Here is a 19,301-nt window from a genome sequence, read left to right as displayed (position 1 = left end):
ATTATTGTTCGATATTAGAAGTAATTTTTTAAGACTACAAAATTACAAATCAATTTTAATACTTGTAAATGATGATATACAGAGTACAAAATAACGCTTCTTCATAAACAAGTTGTATGATAAAGATAAAATCGTATAACGTGGTTTCCTGAAGCTGGAATTAACACGCCGAAACCGGTAGAAACCGAAAAACGTAAATAAAATCTTTCATCGTTAAAGTACGACTCATTTACACATTCATTAACACACACGATGATAAAAGGGAATCAAAACACAAATGTTATTAATTATTGTTCGATATTAGAAGTAATTTTTTAAGACTACAAAATTACAAATCAGTTTAATACTTGTAAATGACGATATACAGAGTACAAAAAAGCGCTTCTTTATAAACAAGTTGTATGATAAAGATAAAATCGTATAACGTGGTTTCCTGAAGATGGAATTAACACGCCGAAACCGGTAGAAATTAAAAAACATAAATAAAATCTTTCATCGTTGAAGTACGAGTGTCATTTACACATTCATTATCACACACGATGATAAAAAGGAATCAAAACACAAATGTTATTAATTATTGTTCGATATTAGAAGTAATTTTTTAAGACTACGAAATTACAAATCAATTTTAATACTTGTAAATGATGATATACAGAGTACAAAATAGCGCTTCTTTATAAACAAGTAGTATGATAAAGATAAAATTGTATAACGTGGTTTCCTGAAGATGGAATTAACACGCCGAAACCGGTAGAAATTAAAAAACATAAATAAAATCTTTCATCGTTAAAGTACGAGTGTCATTTACACATTCATTAACACACACGATGATAAAAGGGAATCAAAACACAAATATTATTAATTATTGTTCGATGTTAGAAGTAATTTTTTAAGACCACAAAATTACAAATCAATTTTAATACTTGTAAATGATGATATATAGAGTACAAAATAGCGCTTCTTTATAAACAAGTTGTATGATAAAGATAAAATCGTATAACGTGGTTTCCTGAAGATGGAATTAACACGCCGAAACCGGTAGAAATTAAAAGACATAAATAAAATCTTTCATCGTTAAAGTACGAGTGTCATTTACACATTCATTAACACACACGATGATAAAAGGGAATCAAAACACAAATATTATTAATTATTGTTCGATATTAGAAGTAATTTTTTAAGACTACAAAATTACAAATCAATTTTAATACTTGTAAATTACGATATACAGAGTACAAAATAGCGCTTCTTTATAAACAAGTTGTATGATAAAGATAAAATCGTATAACGTGGTTTCCTGAAGATGGAATTAACACGCCGAAACCGGTAAAAACTGAAAAACGTAAATAAAATCTTCCATCGTTAAAGTACGACTCATTTACACATTCATTACCACTCACGATGATAAAAGGGAATCAAAACACAAATATTATTAATTATTGTTCGATATTAGAAGTAATTTTTTAAGACTACAAAATTACAAATCAATTTTAATACCTGTAAATGATGATATACAGAGTACAAAATAGCGCTTCTTTATAAACAAGTTGTATGATAAAGATAAAATCGTATAACGTTGTTTCCTGAAGATGGAATTAACACGCCGAAACCGGTAGAAATTAAAAAACATAAATAAAATCTTTCATCGTTAAAGTACGACTCATTTACACATTCATTAACACACACGATGATAAAAGGGAATCAAAACACAAATATTATTAATTATTGTTCGATATTAGAAGTAATTTTTTAAGACTACAAAATTACAAATCAATTTTAATACTTGTAAATGATGATATACAGAGTACAAAATAGCGCTTCTTTATAAACAAGTTGTATGATAAAGATAAAATCGTATAACGTGGTTTCTTGAAGATGGAATTAACACGCCGAAATCGGTAGAAATTAAAAAACATAAATAAAATCTTTCATCGTTAAAGTACGAATGTCATTTACACATTCTTTAACACACACGATGATAAAAGAGAATCAAAACACAAATGTTATTAATTATTGTTCGATGTTAGAAGTAATTTTTTAAGACTACAAAATTACAAATCAATTTTAATACTTGTAAATGATGATATACAAAGTACAAACTAGCGCTTCTTTATAAACAAGTTGTATGATAAAGATAAAATTGTATAACGTGGTTTCCTGAAGATGGAATTAACACGCCGAAACCGGTAAAAACTGAAAAACGTAAATAAAATCTTTCATCGTTAAAGTACGACTCATTTACACATTCATTAACACACACGATGATAAAAGGGAATGAAAACACAAATATTATTAATTATTGTTCGATATTAGAAGTAATTTTTTAAGACCACAAAATTACAAATCAATTTTAATACTTGTAAATGATGATATACAGAGTACAAAATAGCGCTTCTTTATAAACAAGTTGTATGATAAAGATAAAATCGTATAACGTGGTTTCCTGAAGATGGAATTAACACGCCGAAACCGGTAGAAATTAAAAAACATAAATAAAATCTTTCATCGTTAAAGTACGACTGTCATTTACACATTCATTAACACACACGATGATAAAAGGGAATCAAAACACAAATATTATTAATTATTGTTCGATATTAGAAGTAATTTTTTAAAACTACAAAATTACAAATCAATTTTAATACTTGTAAATGATGATATACAGAGTACAAAATAGCAGTTCTTTATAAACAAGTTGTATGATAAAGATAAAATCGTATAACGTGGTTTCCTGAAGATGGAATTAACACGCCGAAACCGGTAAAGGCTGAAAAACGTAAATAAAATCTTTCATCGTTAAAGTACGACTGTCATTTACACATCCATTATCACACACGATGATAAAAGGGAATCAAAACACAAATATTATTAATTATTGTTCGATATTAGAAGTAATTTTTTAAGGCTACAAAATTACAAATCAATTTTCATACTTGTAAATGATGATATATAGAGTACAAAATAGCGCTTCTTTATAAACAAGTTGTATGATAAAGATAAAATCGTATAACGTGGTTTCCTGAAGATGGAATTAACACGCCGAAAGCGGTAGAAATTAAAAAACATAAATAATAATAATAGACTTTATTGCCAAACCACACAGCAATTACAGAAATAAAACAATATAATATAGCAAGATAATATAACCAAAAATAAAAACAATAAATGATTCGAAAGAAAAAAAAAGATACAAAATAAAACTATCTAAACAAAAGAGAGCTATTATAGCATAGTGCGGCAAGCAATTCACGAGGCGCAGATTCAGGAAAATAAAATCCTGTTCTTCCATCTGGACCTCGATAACAAAAAGAGGTATTAAACATTAATAATTGAAGACGTAACAAACACAAAACACAAAAAAAAAATTATTAAATTAGTTGTAAATAATAAACTAATTAACTAAACTCGATTCCGTGACATGCGCAACGCAACTCGATATCGGGACCCCTTGCAACAGAGAAGCACACTGACATCTGAATAATCTTTCAAATAACCGAGACCTGAACGTCGATACACTTAACCTCCTATCAGCCATCGAAATAAGATTATAGGATTTGTAAACATGGTATGAGAAAGATCTCTCAAACAAACCCGTGCGATGGACAGGTGGAGAAATAAAGGAAATAAACCTAGTCAATCGATTATGAATATTACTTCTAAAATTAATCTTCCTATATAAATAACTTGGAGTCTTACTCAACATTAGTTTATGATAAACCACCAATGTCTGAAGCACTCTTCTGTTCCCCATCGACAACCATCCAGCGTCAACTAACTTATGAGATATCTTATCATATTTTCGTATGCCATAAATAAAACGTAAACAGCAGTTTTGAATTTTTTGGATTCTATTTGAATCAGAAGCAGTTAACGCTGGATGGTATACAGGAACCATGTAATTAAATTGAGACAAAACAAGAGCATCGCATAACATCCGCTTGACATCTATGGGTAACTAAGACCTATGCGGAAAAAGTAGCCTGAGGGCGAAATAAGTGTTTTTAACATATTTACTGACCTGAGACGAATATCTAAAAGAACTATCAATTTCCAAACCAAGACTTTTATGACTATCAACTACAGGTAATTTCGTACCATTCATGACAATACCAAAGGGCCAAGCCACTTTTGAAGTGAATTTTGTATTCCCAAAGATCATGACCGCCGATTTATCAGGATTGATCCTCAGACAGTGCGCAGTGGATGCCTCATAAACACAATGGAGATCAGTATTGATGCGACGAATAGCCTCCCGCCATTGGGAGGGATGAAAGGAGTGAACCAACTGCGTATCATCCGCGTAAACATACTGTGTACCATGTTGAATCCGATCAAAAAGATGAGCTGTATAAATGGAGAACAAAATCGGTCCCAGAATAGAGCCCTGTGGAACCCCGGAGATAACCTCACGACACTCAGATGCCACCCCATCAATAACAGCCGACTGTGATCTACCATTCAGATATGCACTAATTAAGTTTAGAGCAGTCGAATCAAAGCCAATTGACGAAAGAATCGACAAAAGAACGGTATAATTCACAGTATCAAATGCACGACTAAAGTCTAGCAGAGTGAGAATAGCAACGTTACCCTGATCAATCGCAGTAATCAGCTCATCCATAAGCGCCATCATTGAAGTAGTAGTACTAAAACTCATTCTAAAACCTGATTGAAATTCCGGAAGTAAATTAAATTCATGAAGATATTCCACAAGTTGCTGTTTTAGTATCTTCTCCAGAATCTTTGAAAAAGCTGGCAATAAACTAATAGGTCTCAGATGACTAAAACTGGTAGGATTTTGATTTTTAGGAATAGGTTTAATTAGAGCATGCTTCCAAATGTCCGGAAACCTCCCCTCTGCAATACAGACATTTAATATATGTGTGAAATAAGGTAAAATGACTGGACAGGCAAGCTTAATCATATCGGCGCTAATACCATCACTACCCTCAGAACATGACCTTAAATCATACACAAGTATAAAATCATAAAATAATATAAAATATATAAATATAAAATAATCATATAAAATCTTTCACCGTAAAAGTACGACTGTCATTTGCACATGCATTAACACACACGATGATAAAAGGGAATCAAAACACAAATGTTATTAATTATTGTTCGATATTAGAAGTAATTTTTTAAGACTACAAAATTACAAATCAATTTTAATACTTGTAAATGATGATATATACAGAGTACAAAATAACGCTTCTTCATAAACAAGTTGTATGATAAAGATAAAATCGTATAACGTGGTTTCCTGAAGATGGAATTAACACGCCGAAACCGGTAGAAACCGAAAAACGTAAATAAAATCTTTCATCGTTAAAGTACGACTCATTTACACATTCATTAACACACACGATGATAAAAGGGAATCAAAACACAAATGTTATTAATTATTGTTCGATATTAGAAGTAATTTTTTAAGACTACAAAATTACAAATCAGTTTAATACTTGTAAATGACGATATACAGAGTACAAAAAAGCGCTTCTTTATAAACAAGTTGTATGATAAAGATAAAATCGTATAACGTGGTTTCCTGAAGATGGAATTAACACGCCGAAACCGGTAGAAATTAAAAAACATAAATAAAATCTTTCATCGTTGAAGTACGAGTGTCATTTACACATTCATTATCACACACGATGATAAAAAGGAATCAAAACACAAATATTATTAATTATTGTTCGATATTAGAAGTAATTTTTTAAGACTATAAAATTACAAATCAATTTTAATACTTGTAAATGATGATATACAGAGTACAAAATAGCGCTTCTTTATAAACAAGTTGTATGATAAAGATAAAATCGTATAACGTGGTTTCCTGAAGATGGAATTAACACGCCGAAACCGGTAAAAACTGAAAAACGTAAATAAAATCTTTCATCGTTAAAGTACGACTGTAATTTACACATTCATTAACACACACTATGATAAAAGGGAATCAAAACATAAATATTATTAATTATTGTTCGATATTAGAAGTAATTTTTTCAGACTACAAAATTACAAATCAATTTTAATACTTGTAAATGATGATATACAAAGTACAAAACAGCGCTTCTTTATAAACAAGTTGTATGATAAAGATAAAATCGTATAACGTGGTTTCCTGAAGATGGAATTAACACGCCGAAACCGGTAGAAATTAAAAACGTAAATAAAATCTTTCATCGTTAAAGTACGACTCATTTACACATTCATTATCACACACGATGATAAAAGGGAATCAAAACACAAATATTATTAATTATTTTTCGATATTAGAAGTAACTTTTTTAAGACTACAAAATTACAAATCAATTTTAATACTTGTAAATGATGATATACAGAGTACAAAATAGCTCTTCTTTATAAACAAGTTGTATGATAAAGATAAAATCATATAACGTGGTTTCCTGAAGATGGAATTAACACGCCGAAACCGGTAGATATTAAAAAACATAAATAAAATCTTTCATCGTTAAAGTACGAGTGTCATTTATACATTCATTAACACTCACGATGACAAAAGGGAATCAAAACACAAATGTTATTAATTATTGTTCGATATTAGAAGTAATTTTTTAAGACTACAAAATTACAAATCAATTTTAATACTTGTAAATGATGATATACAGAGTACAAAATAGCAGTTCTTTATAAACAAGTTGTGACAGATTCGATTAATTTTAATTTGAATATATTTCAGCTTAAGAGGTTTTTATTTTTATTAAAACACCGATTAGTCAATGAGACATCATTTTGTATGATAAATATCGGTCTAAATTTGTAAAACCAGTCGCATTAAATATATCTCAGTCGTTCGCGCGCTATTAACTTTGAACGAAACGTAAAAAATCATCACGATTTATAGTCAGACGATTTTTCTTTACGATAAAATTACAGTCCGTGGATGCATTACGTTCAAAAAATGAATTTTAATCCCTCGTTCATGAAATATGCAGATATCGTACCGGCGGTATCAAAGGCAATTTGTCGCACATAAATAGACCCAGACTTATTTTTTTTGTATTCTTATTCCCCAGAAAGCCCTCACGTTAGTGAAAACTTGCGAACAAACGGCCGATATGAGACTGTGTAAAGCACCGAGGGATTGGTCTCTTCTGGCTCTCCAGAACATCAGAACGGGGAAATCCCACTACCTGGTCATCTGTAGGTGTACCAGCTCGAGCATCCTCGAGGGACCCATGTCACATCCGCAACCATCGTACGCCAGCGTGCCTGGAATAAGGGTGTACGGGATGGTCTGTGTGAATCACAAGAGGAGAGCAAGAAACGACAGGGGGCGGAAGCCCAGGTCGACGACCGCGATGCCGTTCCCGTGGGACAAGGTCGAGAAGTTCGCGAAAGCCGCTCAATGGGACTGAACATTTGTGATCGCGTGAATCGAAACGCGCCATAAATACGCAATGTTTTAAATTATTTCTCAATTTAACTTATAACTTCTATTTCGTTAGATATTCATTTTTTTTTTAATAAGAATTTTAGATATTTAAGAACATTTTTGTGTAATCCATTAGATTTAATACATTTTTTATTAAGGCAAAACCGTTTTCGTTTCTTTTTCTTTCCAATTTCAAAAACGCATGCAGTCTCATTATATGTATTATTCCACTTACCTATAACATGCACGTTGACTTGAATATCGGTGGTAAAGATGGGTTCAACAAGACGTTGTTCTTGTTTAACGAAGGCATCGCGTAGGACGTTTTTGACGGTTAAAGGAATGTTGGCCACCCCTTGACCGCCTACGGGAACACTTATTTTATAATCGGTGATCACAAACGCGCAGTTGATTAAAGGTTCTTCGCAAATAGGCCCAGCACGGCAGCAAATCTGAAACCCGTTAACTATCTGATGGTCGTAATTCGATCGGGGATCTTTGTCATCCGGATCTGAAAATATGTCGCGTGCGTAATCGTCCGTGTTATTAATGAGCAAGTTGGTGCTATCGCGTCCGCGGCTAACACTCCAAACTTTTTTTGAGAACTCGCCCCAGAAATCAGACGCGGATTTAAAACACATTTCCATTTGATTTTTGAGTTTCGCCAAAACGCTTTTCATATGATCCGAAACGTTAAGTAAATTCTGCCGATTTTCTTCGATCATTTGTAATAACTTGTAATTATTCTTTAAAAAAATTTCTATTTCGCTTGGTATTGGTACAACGATTACTTCAAAAGTTATTCCTACTTCTTCAATTGCTACTTTAACCGTTGTTTCAGGATTTTTTAAGTTAGGTTTTGGGGCGTAAATAGTTTCTCTTAATGAAACCATCGGCTTTGAAACGTTTATATCAAAATCAATAAATTTACTTTTTAAATCCTCCAAACATTTTGCTAAATGAACATCTCCGGCTGTTACTAAAACGTGTTCACCGGATTCTTGCATTATAACTTGCACGCAGGAGTCGCTTTGAGATAAGTATTTTAATCCTTGGCGAAGTTTTGGTAAATCTTTTGGATTTACTGGCTCGATTGTGTTTCTAACTATGGGTTCCATGTAAATATGCTCGTTTAGAGGTAAAGATAACGGTGTTGATGATAAAGTTGCTGTTCTTAGCACCATTTCGTCTAATCCACTTATACCTCCTATGTTTCCATAAGGTATATCATCCGTTAATAATAATTCTCTGCCTAACATCAAGTATAGTTCATTTATTGTTATTTGCTTGGGTTCGGCGGAATTTAACGGATCATAATCGGAGTCTAAGACATAAATTTGATCATCCTTTTTAAGTGACCCACCAAATATTCTTCCTAACCCCACTATTACATTATCTTGCGTTTTATCAATTTTGACTATATCAGTTTCTTCGTCTTTTTCTAATTTGTTATCGGATGTTATTATTTGTTCTTTTCTGGCTTTAATTAACTCCTCCCTATTTCTCGGTGGAATAAAAACTTTGGCTTTATTTTGCGATAAATTTTTTTTGTTAACGGAAAACGTTTTTGAAACGTATACGATGGACGTTTTCGATTGGGGGTCGCGCATACTTTTTAACATGTTGTCTAAGTAGCTATTTAATTTGGTGTTTTCGAAGTATCGGTTGCTGTAAATTAAATAATTTAATTTTTTTTCGTCAACTTGAAACGGTGACGGGATGACATCGTAACATTGTTGCATTATCACGCCCGCAATTGGGCTCCAAGTTTGTAAAATAGCCTTCACTTGGAGCTTGCTATCTTTGTGATGCATGTCTCTAGTCGGATTTTTTATCTTAAATTTTTCTAAAACAAGTGGGAGTTTGTCTCTTTGCATCCTCGTTATGAAGGTGTAATATAAAAAATAAATCGTTTTTAAGAATAATTGTATAAAAACGTTTTCTTTGCGTTTTTGTATAGCACCAGTTACAATTTTTTTGGTTTCTGATTCAATGTAACAATCGAAATTCCACATCTTTTTGGATAAGGTTTCAGCTGTTTCGCCGACGACTAGATCAAAGAAAGCTTCTGATAAAGAATTGATTGTTACGCCCCAACCGTCCGTAGCGCATGCAAAAATAACATTGCCTCTTTCGGGTGAAAATAAATAAATATCGGGGTCATCAATATTTTCGGCGTCGTATTGACACAATTCGGCTATTATTACATTACAATCTTCGATAACTCGTAGTATAGTTTGAAACATTAATTCAGCGGATTTATGCAACTCCAATACCAAACGATCCATTTTATTTAAAACCAAAATCATTTTAATGTGCTCATCATAAGCTTGTTTAATAGCATCCCTCGTTTGGACGCAAACACCTTCAACGAGATCAACAACAATCAGCGCTCCATCACATATTCGCACAGCTGCACTCACTTCCGTCGAAAAGTCAATATGACCCGGAGTATCAATTAAATTTAAGACCATTTCAGCTGATTTTAAACGATAATATAAAGACACAGCTGAACATTTCATCGTAATTCCTCGTTCTTGTTCATCTTGACGGTCGTCCAAGTATCTTACCTGCCCGGCGGATCTTTTACTTATTAAACCGTTCGTACTCAGCAACGAATCTGCTATCGTGGTTTTACCATGATCAATATGAGCCAATATACACACGTTACGAATTGAAGACGGGTTTCTCATTGCTTCTTTTAAAATTTCGGTGCTAGGTCTATTTGGTTGCATTTTTTTAATTAAAATCTAAAAAAAAAACAAATAAAATATATAAATGTATATACCGGGTGAACCATCAATTTTATCGAAATAAAACCATCATATGAAGTGGGAAAGTATTCTATATGGGATTCATTGTATTTTAGGAGCGCTATTAATGTCTTCTAATTGTTAAGTAAGTTTTTTGATAAGTATGCTATTCCCCATGACAAAATAAATAACTTTTATTTGAAACATTTTTTCATTTAATGAATATTACGCGACTATTACTGGTGGTAGTTGTTTTGCGGCTAGTATGTTTAATGAAGGACATAGTCATCACCATCACCCAGCCTCTAAAGTCTACTGTTAGACGTAGGCCTCCTTTGTTTGCTTCCATAACTCCCGTATAGATAAAGTTGTCCCGTAGATCTCACCCAAGTTTCGACAAGACTAACTGATAAACTGACTAACTGTATTAGGACTATTGAAGAAGAGACATGTAAACCGACATATTTTAGCAATTATCAAAGAATGAAACAGCAACAACGCAACATATATCTGATAAAAGGCAAGGAAAAGACAAGAAAATAGAGGTTTGGTCTTTGCGGGATTGGATTAATCTCGAAAAAGGAGACCGGGACATGGCGCTTACTTTTTTTATATCTCTTATAGTTTCTAAGATAGCCTATCATAACACCCAAATTTGCCCACCCTGTACATCAATCCAGTTAGTGTAGATACGCTTTAAATCGTCGTATTGCCATCTGATTGGAGAACGGCCTCTGTTCCTAAAAACATCTTGTCTTGGTCTCCATTCCATAATTTTCTTGGTCATTGTTTAGCCTCGCAATGTGCTGCGCCCAGTTCCACTTCAAAATAGTCAATCTTTCTATGGAATCCGTGTTTTTTGTTCTGTCTCGTACATCATTCCATTGCTCTTTGTGCGATTCCAATTTTGTGGTACTTTTTATGTCCATTCTTGCTACACGGCCAATCCATCGCAACCATTGCACTTTAATAAATTTAACTATCTCTGGTTCGCAATACTATATATATTCTTCCTCTCGAATCTCCTTACTCCTTTGACTTAAAATGGTAGCCGATTATTCTCTGAAAACTTAGGGTGGTTGATGTATCTCCTATTGTGTATGACGTCCGCAGGGATTACTTTATAGATAAAGTTGTCACGTAGATCTCACCTAAATTTTCGACAAGGTGAGACTAACTGATGTATTAGAACTATTGAAGAAGAGAAATGTAAACCAACATATTCTAGCAATTATCAAAGAATGAAACAGCAACAACGCAACATATATCTGATAAAAGGCAAGGTGATAGCCTCAACCCCATATTATGCAACGTCATCATGGACGAAATTATTAAAAATGTCAAGACAACGCAAAAACATTCAACATAGTCCTTTTTATTAATTACTAAGTTTGTCACCACTTGGGTTTTTGAGATGTTGGTTTTTAATCCCACTTATTCAGAGGCCGTGTTCATTGCCTGGGCTTTCTTTATGCAATCGGATATTTTCGCCATTTATGTTTATACCTAAATCGTTCCATTCTATCTGTTTGCACACATACTGGAGCAAATTGTTAAATAATCTTGAAAAAATGGTGTCGCTTTGACGAAAACCTTTTTCTATATTGAAGTTGATATAAGTTAACTTGATTTCAACATTTCCTGTTGGTTGATGGTATCGAATGCTTTTTCGTAGTCGACGAACACCAAGACTAACAGTTTATTGGATTGAGAAAGAGTGCTGGGTGTGTTCAGATCATTAAATGGAAACAAATTGCGTAGGGTTTGTAAATCTGTTAGAACGAGGTGCCACAAGTGTCTGGAACAAAAGGGTCGCCATATTGAACAATTTGTTTAAGTGAATTTGTATTTTTATGTCGTAAAATAATTTTTTTGTTCAAATCTGTGGTATAAATAGATTTATTAGGCATGTTATACATTATTGAAAACCTCTTTTTAGGGACTATTTAACTAATCAAAAATCCAATATGGCCGCAATAAGAAAAACAAAATACAGCGCTAATAACTTGGCAACAAATGAATATCGATAGTTTCTGTTCAGACCAAAAAGCTTATCTTAAAAAAGTGTCTTAACATTGTAAGTTTAAAAGCAGTTGTATTAGGCGTTATCGACTTATTAGAAAAAATTAAAATTTGCAAATTTTCCTCAAAAATGAAAAGTTTTTGAATTTGAAATATGATTTGTTGCGAGGATTGAATTCTGCGAAATATTCCTTATTTAACCGTTCTATCTCTTATAATATCCAATATACCAGTGGTGAGCATCGAAATCTGGACACACTGTATATGAGATAACAGGCTAATCGTCTTGGAACTTCCTAGTTTGGTCGTATCGCCTGTCTTATGTATATGAATAATAGTTGCACTGTTCCATTGTGCTCCTTGACTAGCATTCGATGAATAGCAGCTTCAATGCATTTAGTTCTTTTCCTCCTATCCTTCATCTTACTCCGGGGATTTGTTATTTTTCATTTCAGAGAGTGATTTTTCTATTTCGTATGTAGTTATTTCTGGGATGTCTTCTAAGCCCTGGTTCATAATCAAATAACCTCGTATATATTTCTTCTACATAAAAGTGTTTGTTTCTTAGTGCTGATATCTGTTTATATTCCTGGAAGAGTTTCTGGGATATTCCCAAATAATTCTAACCACTCTCTCGATAACTCTCCCTAATACGATTTTCATTTGCCGTTCATTTTGAATTGTTTTGTAGATTATGAATGTGGTTTTGCATCACATATGTAAACACATATAAACACATATGTAGTAGTGAATGAAGTAAATAGTTGAAATTAATTGCATCTTAAAAAAATTATTTATGCTTAATTGCATTCATTTTTTGTCTGTGGCTTTACATTAAGGACAGACTGTACCAAAAAGTGGCAACAACAAATAATAATAGTAATAATTCACTTTATTGCCCAACAAAGATCAAAAGAAAACAAAAGAAATAGCACATGCTGTAAGACAAATATAACTCACATAAACACGCCTACACTATTATTGTTACTTGGTTTATACATCCTCTGCACCGGGGAGTTGGCTAAAATATTGGATCTGCAATTCCTCAGATAAAACTTATTGGTACTACGTGTTGTACGCGTAGATATCGCGAAAATGATCCGCGACAACCACCAACCACAATCCAATTCACCTTGCACTAACTTCTGTAAAAACTTGATACACTTGACGATACAAGTAACGTTGCAGCAGGGATGCGTAATCCGTTCCATGATCTCCTCTGAATTCTTTCCAATATAAGTCTATGACACACATATTGTGGTGACCAAATTACAGAGTCATATTCCATTTTGGACAATACAAAGGTCACAAACAGGGATTTGTACACACTGATGTCAGAAAAGGCACGCAAGGTGCGTAAAACGAAACCAAGCGTCCTTGCTGCAGAAGATAACTTCAACGTGCGGTACAAAAGACAATTTGCGGTCAAAAGTAAGAGGAGACAGCTTGCGTGTAAAACTAACGGTCCAGTCCAAGTCCGACTGAAGAAAAAATAGGTCAGAATAGTTTTACATCATCCGCATAAGCTAGTAAGCTAGATGAGAATTTGTCTAGCTAGATGGTCATTCAAGAAGATAACAAATAGTAGGGGGCCTAGATTTGAGGAACACCACACCTAGCTGTAAACTCCATAGCCGTTGTAGTACACATAATTTATACGACACGACAGGTAAGAAGTAAATAGTTTCATAAACTTAGAAGATAAGCCAAAAGCACTAAGTTTATACAAGAGGACGTCATGATTCATCATCGAATGCCTTAGAAAAATGAGTGCCTGACCGCTCCTATCCAAAGATTCACAAATCACTTCAGTAGAGGTTGATATAATTTATTTTTTTAAATACAAAGTATAGTTGATTATGATGAAACTTTACAAATGCGTTGCATTGACTAATAAAAGGCGTTGCATATTATTAGCAGACCTCTTATACACATATGTAATATGAGCATGGAACTTGGCAAGTATCCAGATCAATGGAAAAAAGGTATAGTTATGCCTGTATTCAAAAAAGAATGTCACACCCAATTTACCCATAATAACAGTACGCACCGGGGCATGCACATCAAACAGCGAAATAATATGAAAATTTATAAAGTCAACTTTGTCACTAATACTGCTGAGTTGAGTTACATGATGCCAGGGAATAGCACTAAGATCGGATGAGAAAGCATCAACATTAAAACTGTGAAAATCATGGAATGACACCAGCCGCGGAGCACTACCATTCACAGAAGCGAGATTCAAGACCACATATACCATGTGATGATCTGCAACATTGTGTATATCAACAACACCAGAGTCAGTAACATCATTAACCGAGGTGATAATAAAATCAATCAATGTAGAAGATGTACCAGTTATACGTGTAGGCGTAGTTATTATTTGTTTAAGAGAAAACGCTTCAATGGCTGACAAAAGACGAGAATAAGGACCATCAATATTTAAAGCATTCAGATTGAAATCGCCAAGACAAATTAATTTATCGCAAACTACGAACTAAATGGGGATTTCAGGATGAAGAATTGAGCAATTGAATTTTTAATTGGTATTAAACCGAAAACAATGTATATAATATAATATATACAGTGTGTCCCACGATAGATGTTACAAGAGGTATAATGACTTAAAATTTTTTGAATTTTAATTTGAGGGTGATGAATTAAGCCCTGCTTGGCGTAAAGAGAATTTTAAGAATATTTTCATATTTTGAAAACAGAGTCGGCCTTAACAGTGAATCAAAAACTATTTTTAATTTGGGTAAAGTAACCTTTTTGTTCATGATACGGAAAAATTTGATTAAAAAAAATTTGTTCAAAATGAGAAATTATGGTCCTATACCAAATTTCTGAAGGATCTATCTACTTTGGTTGAACCATCACATTTTAGTTTAAATAACATAAATATTGTATAACTTTATTTTATTTATAAAAAGTCTAACGTAAACATAACTGTCGTTTATTCAACATAACATCCACCTTTTGTTGCACACTTTTCTATACAATGCCTAAATTCTCTAAAGCTAATTTTTTATTATCGTTATACTTCTTTTTCTCTGTCTTAACGTTAACAACGCTTCCCGAAGTAAGAAATCTCTTAACTATTCGCGTAACAGTCATACGTGTAAGATTGGTATTAGGAAATCTCTCGCTAAACTGCTGCACCACTGCTCTTAGTGTACAGGTGTCCAAATTTCGATGGGTTTGCAGGGTATCTCAGTTATTATGAAAGATAGAAAGTTGCGGCTTTCGCGAACCTGAGCTACTTTTTTGTGCATCCGGAAACGTAAAAACGGGTTTTAATAGATTTTTTCACGTAGAATCCAATGGTGCACGTAGAATTTTTCTAGTCATCACGGTTTTTGAGTTATAAAGAGTTAAGTATTTTAGAAGTTGAGTATGCAGTATTTGAGTGGTGTTTATAACTCAAAAACCGTGATGACTAGAAAAATTCTACGTGCACCATTGGATTCCACGTGAAAAAATCTATTAGAACCCGTTCTTACTTTTTTACTAAGTTTCCGGATAGCCGAGATACAGGAGGTGTCTTAAAATCGTAAATTTCAAACACTCCCTATATATCAAAAACGAATAGGGTTATGAAAATTTGGTTTGCGCCTTTGTAAGTTTCACAAAAAAGTAGCTCAGGTTCGCGAAAGTCGCAACTTTCTATCTTTCATAATAACTGAGATACCCTGCAAACCCATCGAAATTTGGACACCCTGTACTTTGCCCAAGCCCATAACACTGCACGACATAAAATTTCTGTTCTAATGTTAACATAATGCAAGAGTAGTTGAAATGTGAACTAAAACTGAGGGATAATACATTTTTTATGACATTTTTCATTGTTGCTTTTCTTCACCCTGATCTAATCTAAAATATGGTGGTGTAATCAATGTAGGTAGATGTTTCTGAAATTTTGCATAGTGTCATAATTTTTCATTCTGAACAACTTTTCTTAATGAAATTTTGTTTTGAAAGCTTACTTTACCTGAACTAACAATAGTTTTCGCTTCACTGTCAAGCCAGACTTGATTTTCAAAACATGAAAATATACTTAAAATTCTCTCCACACCAAGCAGAGCTTAATTCCCCACCCTTAAAATAAAATTCAAAAATTTTTAGGTCATTATACCTATTGTAACATCTATCCTGGGACACACTGTATATATCTTTCTTTTGAATACCTTTTTTTGTTGACTTGTACTATGCTAGTGTGGCGATTTTGTATCAATTAATAATATTGTTATTATTATTAGGTATTAAAGATTAATAATTAACTAATTAATAAACTATAGTTTGTATTTAAAACAATACAACTTTGTGTATTGTATCAAGTATGTTTAAAATTGTTCAATGGCAATATATCCTACTTAATAGATATGGCAATATTTCTCTAATTTCAAAAATAAACAAAATATGAGCATTTTTTGAAATCACAAAAAATTGACTTTTTGGCTACAACTTAAAAACAAAAGAACAGGATATGGCATCTACTTTTTTCGTATTTTTTATACTTTCTAAGGTATCCTATAATAATTTGCCCAACCTGTACATCAACCATGTTGTAGACACCAGTATATACTCTAAAGCAGTGCTATTCAAACTATGGGTCGCGACCCACAATGGGGTCGAGAAAAGTTTTTTCGGGGTCGCAAGGTGGATGAAATAATGAGCTATCGTATAGCAAAATCTGGCAAACCGTACACAATTGCTGAAGACTTAATTGCTCCAGCAGCCCAAGATATAGCAGCCATTATGTTTGGCGAAAAGGAAATGCAACAAATATCTCAAATACCACTCTCGGATACAACAGTTAGCCGCAGAATATTTGAAATGGCAGAAAATGTGGAAAACGAAATTATAATGAGAATTCGAAAAAGTAAATTTTTTAGTCTTCAATTGGATGAATCTACGGATTGCCAAAATGTTGCACAACTAATTTGTTTGGCAAAATATGAATACAAAAATGAAGTAGTTGACGACTTTCTTTTTTGCAAGGAACTACAAAGAACTACGGGTGAAGAAATTTTTAAATCGGTAAACTCTTACATCACGGGAAACAATATTTCTTGGGAAAATTGTGTGGGTGTGTGCAGTGATGGAGCTCGTGCCATGGTTGGAAAACACAGCGAACTTCTAGCCCGAATCAAAGAAGTTTCACCCAATGTAACATGGGTTCACTGTATGATTCATAGAGAAGCGGTTGTATCGAAAAACATGCCACCGAACTTAATGTCTGTCTTAGATACTGGAGTTAAAATAATAAATTTTATAAAGGCGTGTCCTCTGAATTCAAGGATTTTTGCGCACATATGCAAAGAAATGGGTAGTGAGCATCAGCATCTTCTTTTACATACAGAGGTTCGTTGGCTTTTGAGGGGTAGGGTTCTAACGAGACTATTTGAACTTAAAGAAGAAGTGTTTGTGTTTTTAAATGATAATGATAGACAAAAAATTTACAAACTTTTTAACCGATGAAGAATGGCTATGTAGGTTAGCTTACTTAAGTGACATTTTTCTCAAATTAAACGTGTTGAATTTAAGTCTTCAAGGTGAACAATTAAATATATTAGTGGCCAATGATAAAATTAAAGCCTTTACAAAAAAAATAGATTTGTGGTGCTCATACTGCAAGGAGAATAATTTTGCAGCATTTCCAACATTAGAATGTTTTGTTATAGAAAACAAGTTCAAAGTTATTCAATCGATTGTTAAAGATATAACATCTTCACTTGACAGATTTAAAATGTCAATTTAGTACTTATTTTCCGGAAGATTTTTCTAACTTTGACTGGATTCGAAATCCCTTTCAATGTAAATTACCCAAAAATATGTCATTTCATTATAGTGAAAAACTAATTGAGTTATTATCTGATGGAGAATTAAAATTAATTTTCAAAGAACTTAAATTGAGCAATTTTTGGCTTAAAGTTCGAAATGAATATCCAGAACTGTCTGATGAAGCTCTGAAGGTATTATTACCATTTGCGTCATCTTATATGTGCGAGTTGGGATTTTCCCAATTTCTCTACCTAAAATCGAAATACCGAAACAAAATAGCAATAGAGCCAGCTTTAAGACTCAAATTGAGCAAAATAGAGCCAGATATATCAGCACTTGTAAATAAGAAACAGGCTCACAGATCTCATTAAATATTTTTCTTTTGTGTTGATTTTTGATGAAGTTCCTACGTGTACGCCATATTATAATTTTAATAGTTACAAATCGTTAATGTTGATTTTGAACCTAATATTTGTTAACTGCAGAGTTGATATTCTGTTTATTGTAGGTACTTGTTTTAACATAATATATTTGCTATGTATGAAACAAAAAAAAAATAAAAACAAATTAACATCTTCTTGATATAATAATACCTCTCCCAATTTTTGGAACAACTAGAATTAAATTATTATTTTAAGTTTGGGTCGGCATGTCACCTCTGTGTACCATTTGGGGTCATGCAGCCAAAATGTTTGAATACCACTGCTCTAAAGAATTGATCTGCAAAAGCATTAACTATTTTATAAAGATTAATGTAGGTGGACTTATCACACAAAATTTTTCCAGGAAGTTGAGAGGTTGTCTTATATAACTCTGCCTTAAAAGTTATGGGGATCAGAACTAAGCGATTATTTAGCATTAATAATAAAGGAAGTACACATCAGAGATTTTCTGTTTAGTCCTTTATATTTCGCTTGATCCTACTCCATGTCTTCCAATACTCTTTCAACTTTAATAGCCCCTTAATTTCATATAAAAGTTATTTATTATCATGGAGAAGTATTCTTTTGAAGAAACTTACTTAATGAACGAGATTGGTGGCGCTTCTAAAATGCCCCCTTCATATAATGAAAGTTTTATCTGAAACTTTTTCGATTTATGAATTATTAAATTGTCTATATAAGTGTATATAACATAAAAAGTCTTACTTAAGTTAAAACGGTTAAATATATACTGAAATAACAACTTAAATTATAAAAAAATTATAAACACCACACTTTTGTAGGTTAGAATTTTTTGACAGTTTGATTTGACTATTTTAAATTGCGCCATCTATGTTTCGCTAGCTAAAGTAGGCGGTGATATAATAGGAATTTGATAGTCGAATTAGCGTATTATTT

General features: G+C 32.8%; 3 protein-coding genes across 4 annotated transcripts in view; 2 read left to right on the top strand and 1 right to left on the bottom strand.

The window, feature by feature from the left end:
• LOC111419462 (doublesex cognate 73A) overlaps window positions 1-7,566 on the top strand; it is a 39,963-nt gene extending 32,397 nt beyond the window's left edge. Inside the window, exon 4 of the mRNA XM_023052271.2 lies at window positions 7,044-7,566. Coding sequence (XP_022908039.1) covers window positions 7,044-7,385 — 342 coding nt within the window. The 3' untranslated portion in view covers window positions 7,386-7,566. The remainder of the gene's footprint in view (window positions 1-7,043) is intronic.
• Window positions 1-19,216, bottom strand: part of LOC111419448 (elongation factor-like GTPase 1) — a 69,360-nt gene extending 50,144 nt beyond the window's left edge. Inside the window, exons 1-3 of one of the 2 annotated variants that reach the window (XM_023052250.2) lie at window positions 19,110-19,199; window positions 18,983-19,047; window positions 7,638-10,152 (exon numbers count right to left, since the gene is read on the bottom strand). In XM_023052250.2, coding sequence (XP_022908018.1) covers window positions 7,638-10,137 — 2,500 coding nt within the window. In that variant the 5' untranslated portion in view covers window positions 10,138-10,152; window positions 18,983-19,047; window positions 19,110-19,199. Of the gene's footprint in view, window positions 1-7,637; window positions 10,153-18,982; window positions 19,048-19,109 lie in introns of both variants that reach the window. The other variant, XM_023052258.2, reaches the window with a different exon arrangement.
• Window positions 16,786-17,658, top strand: LOC139431027 (zinc finger BED domain-containing protein 5-like). Its single transcript, XM_071198593.1, has one exon. It carries the CDS (start codon window positions 16,786-16,788, stop codon window positions 17,656-17,658), a length of 873 nt encoding a protein of 290 aa, XP_071054694.1.
• Window positions 19,217-19,301: the final 85 nt, after the last annotated feature.

This window comes from Onthophagus taurus, chromosome 8 (genome assembly GCF_036711975.1).
Source record: "Onthophagus taurus isolate NC chromosome 8, IU_Otau_3.0, whole genome shotgun sequence".
In the NCBI taxonomy this organism is placed as follows: Eukaryota; Metazoa; Arthropoda; class Insecta; order Coleoptera; family Scarabaeidae; genus Onthophagus; species Onthophagus taurus.
The sequence above is the reverse complement of the archived record's forward strand: the minus strand, read 5'-3'. Positions and strand labels throughout refer to the sequence as shown.

Excerpts from the sequence above, each read along its gene's own strand:
- LOC139431027 (XM_071198593.1), top strand. The coding sequence starts at position 16,786 with ATGGGTCGCGACCCACAATGGGGTCGAGAAAAGTTTTTTCGGGGTCGC.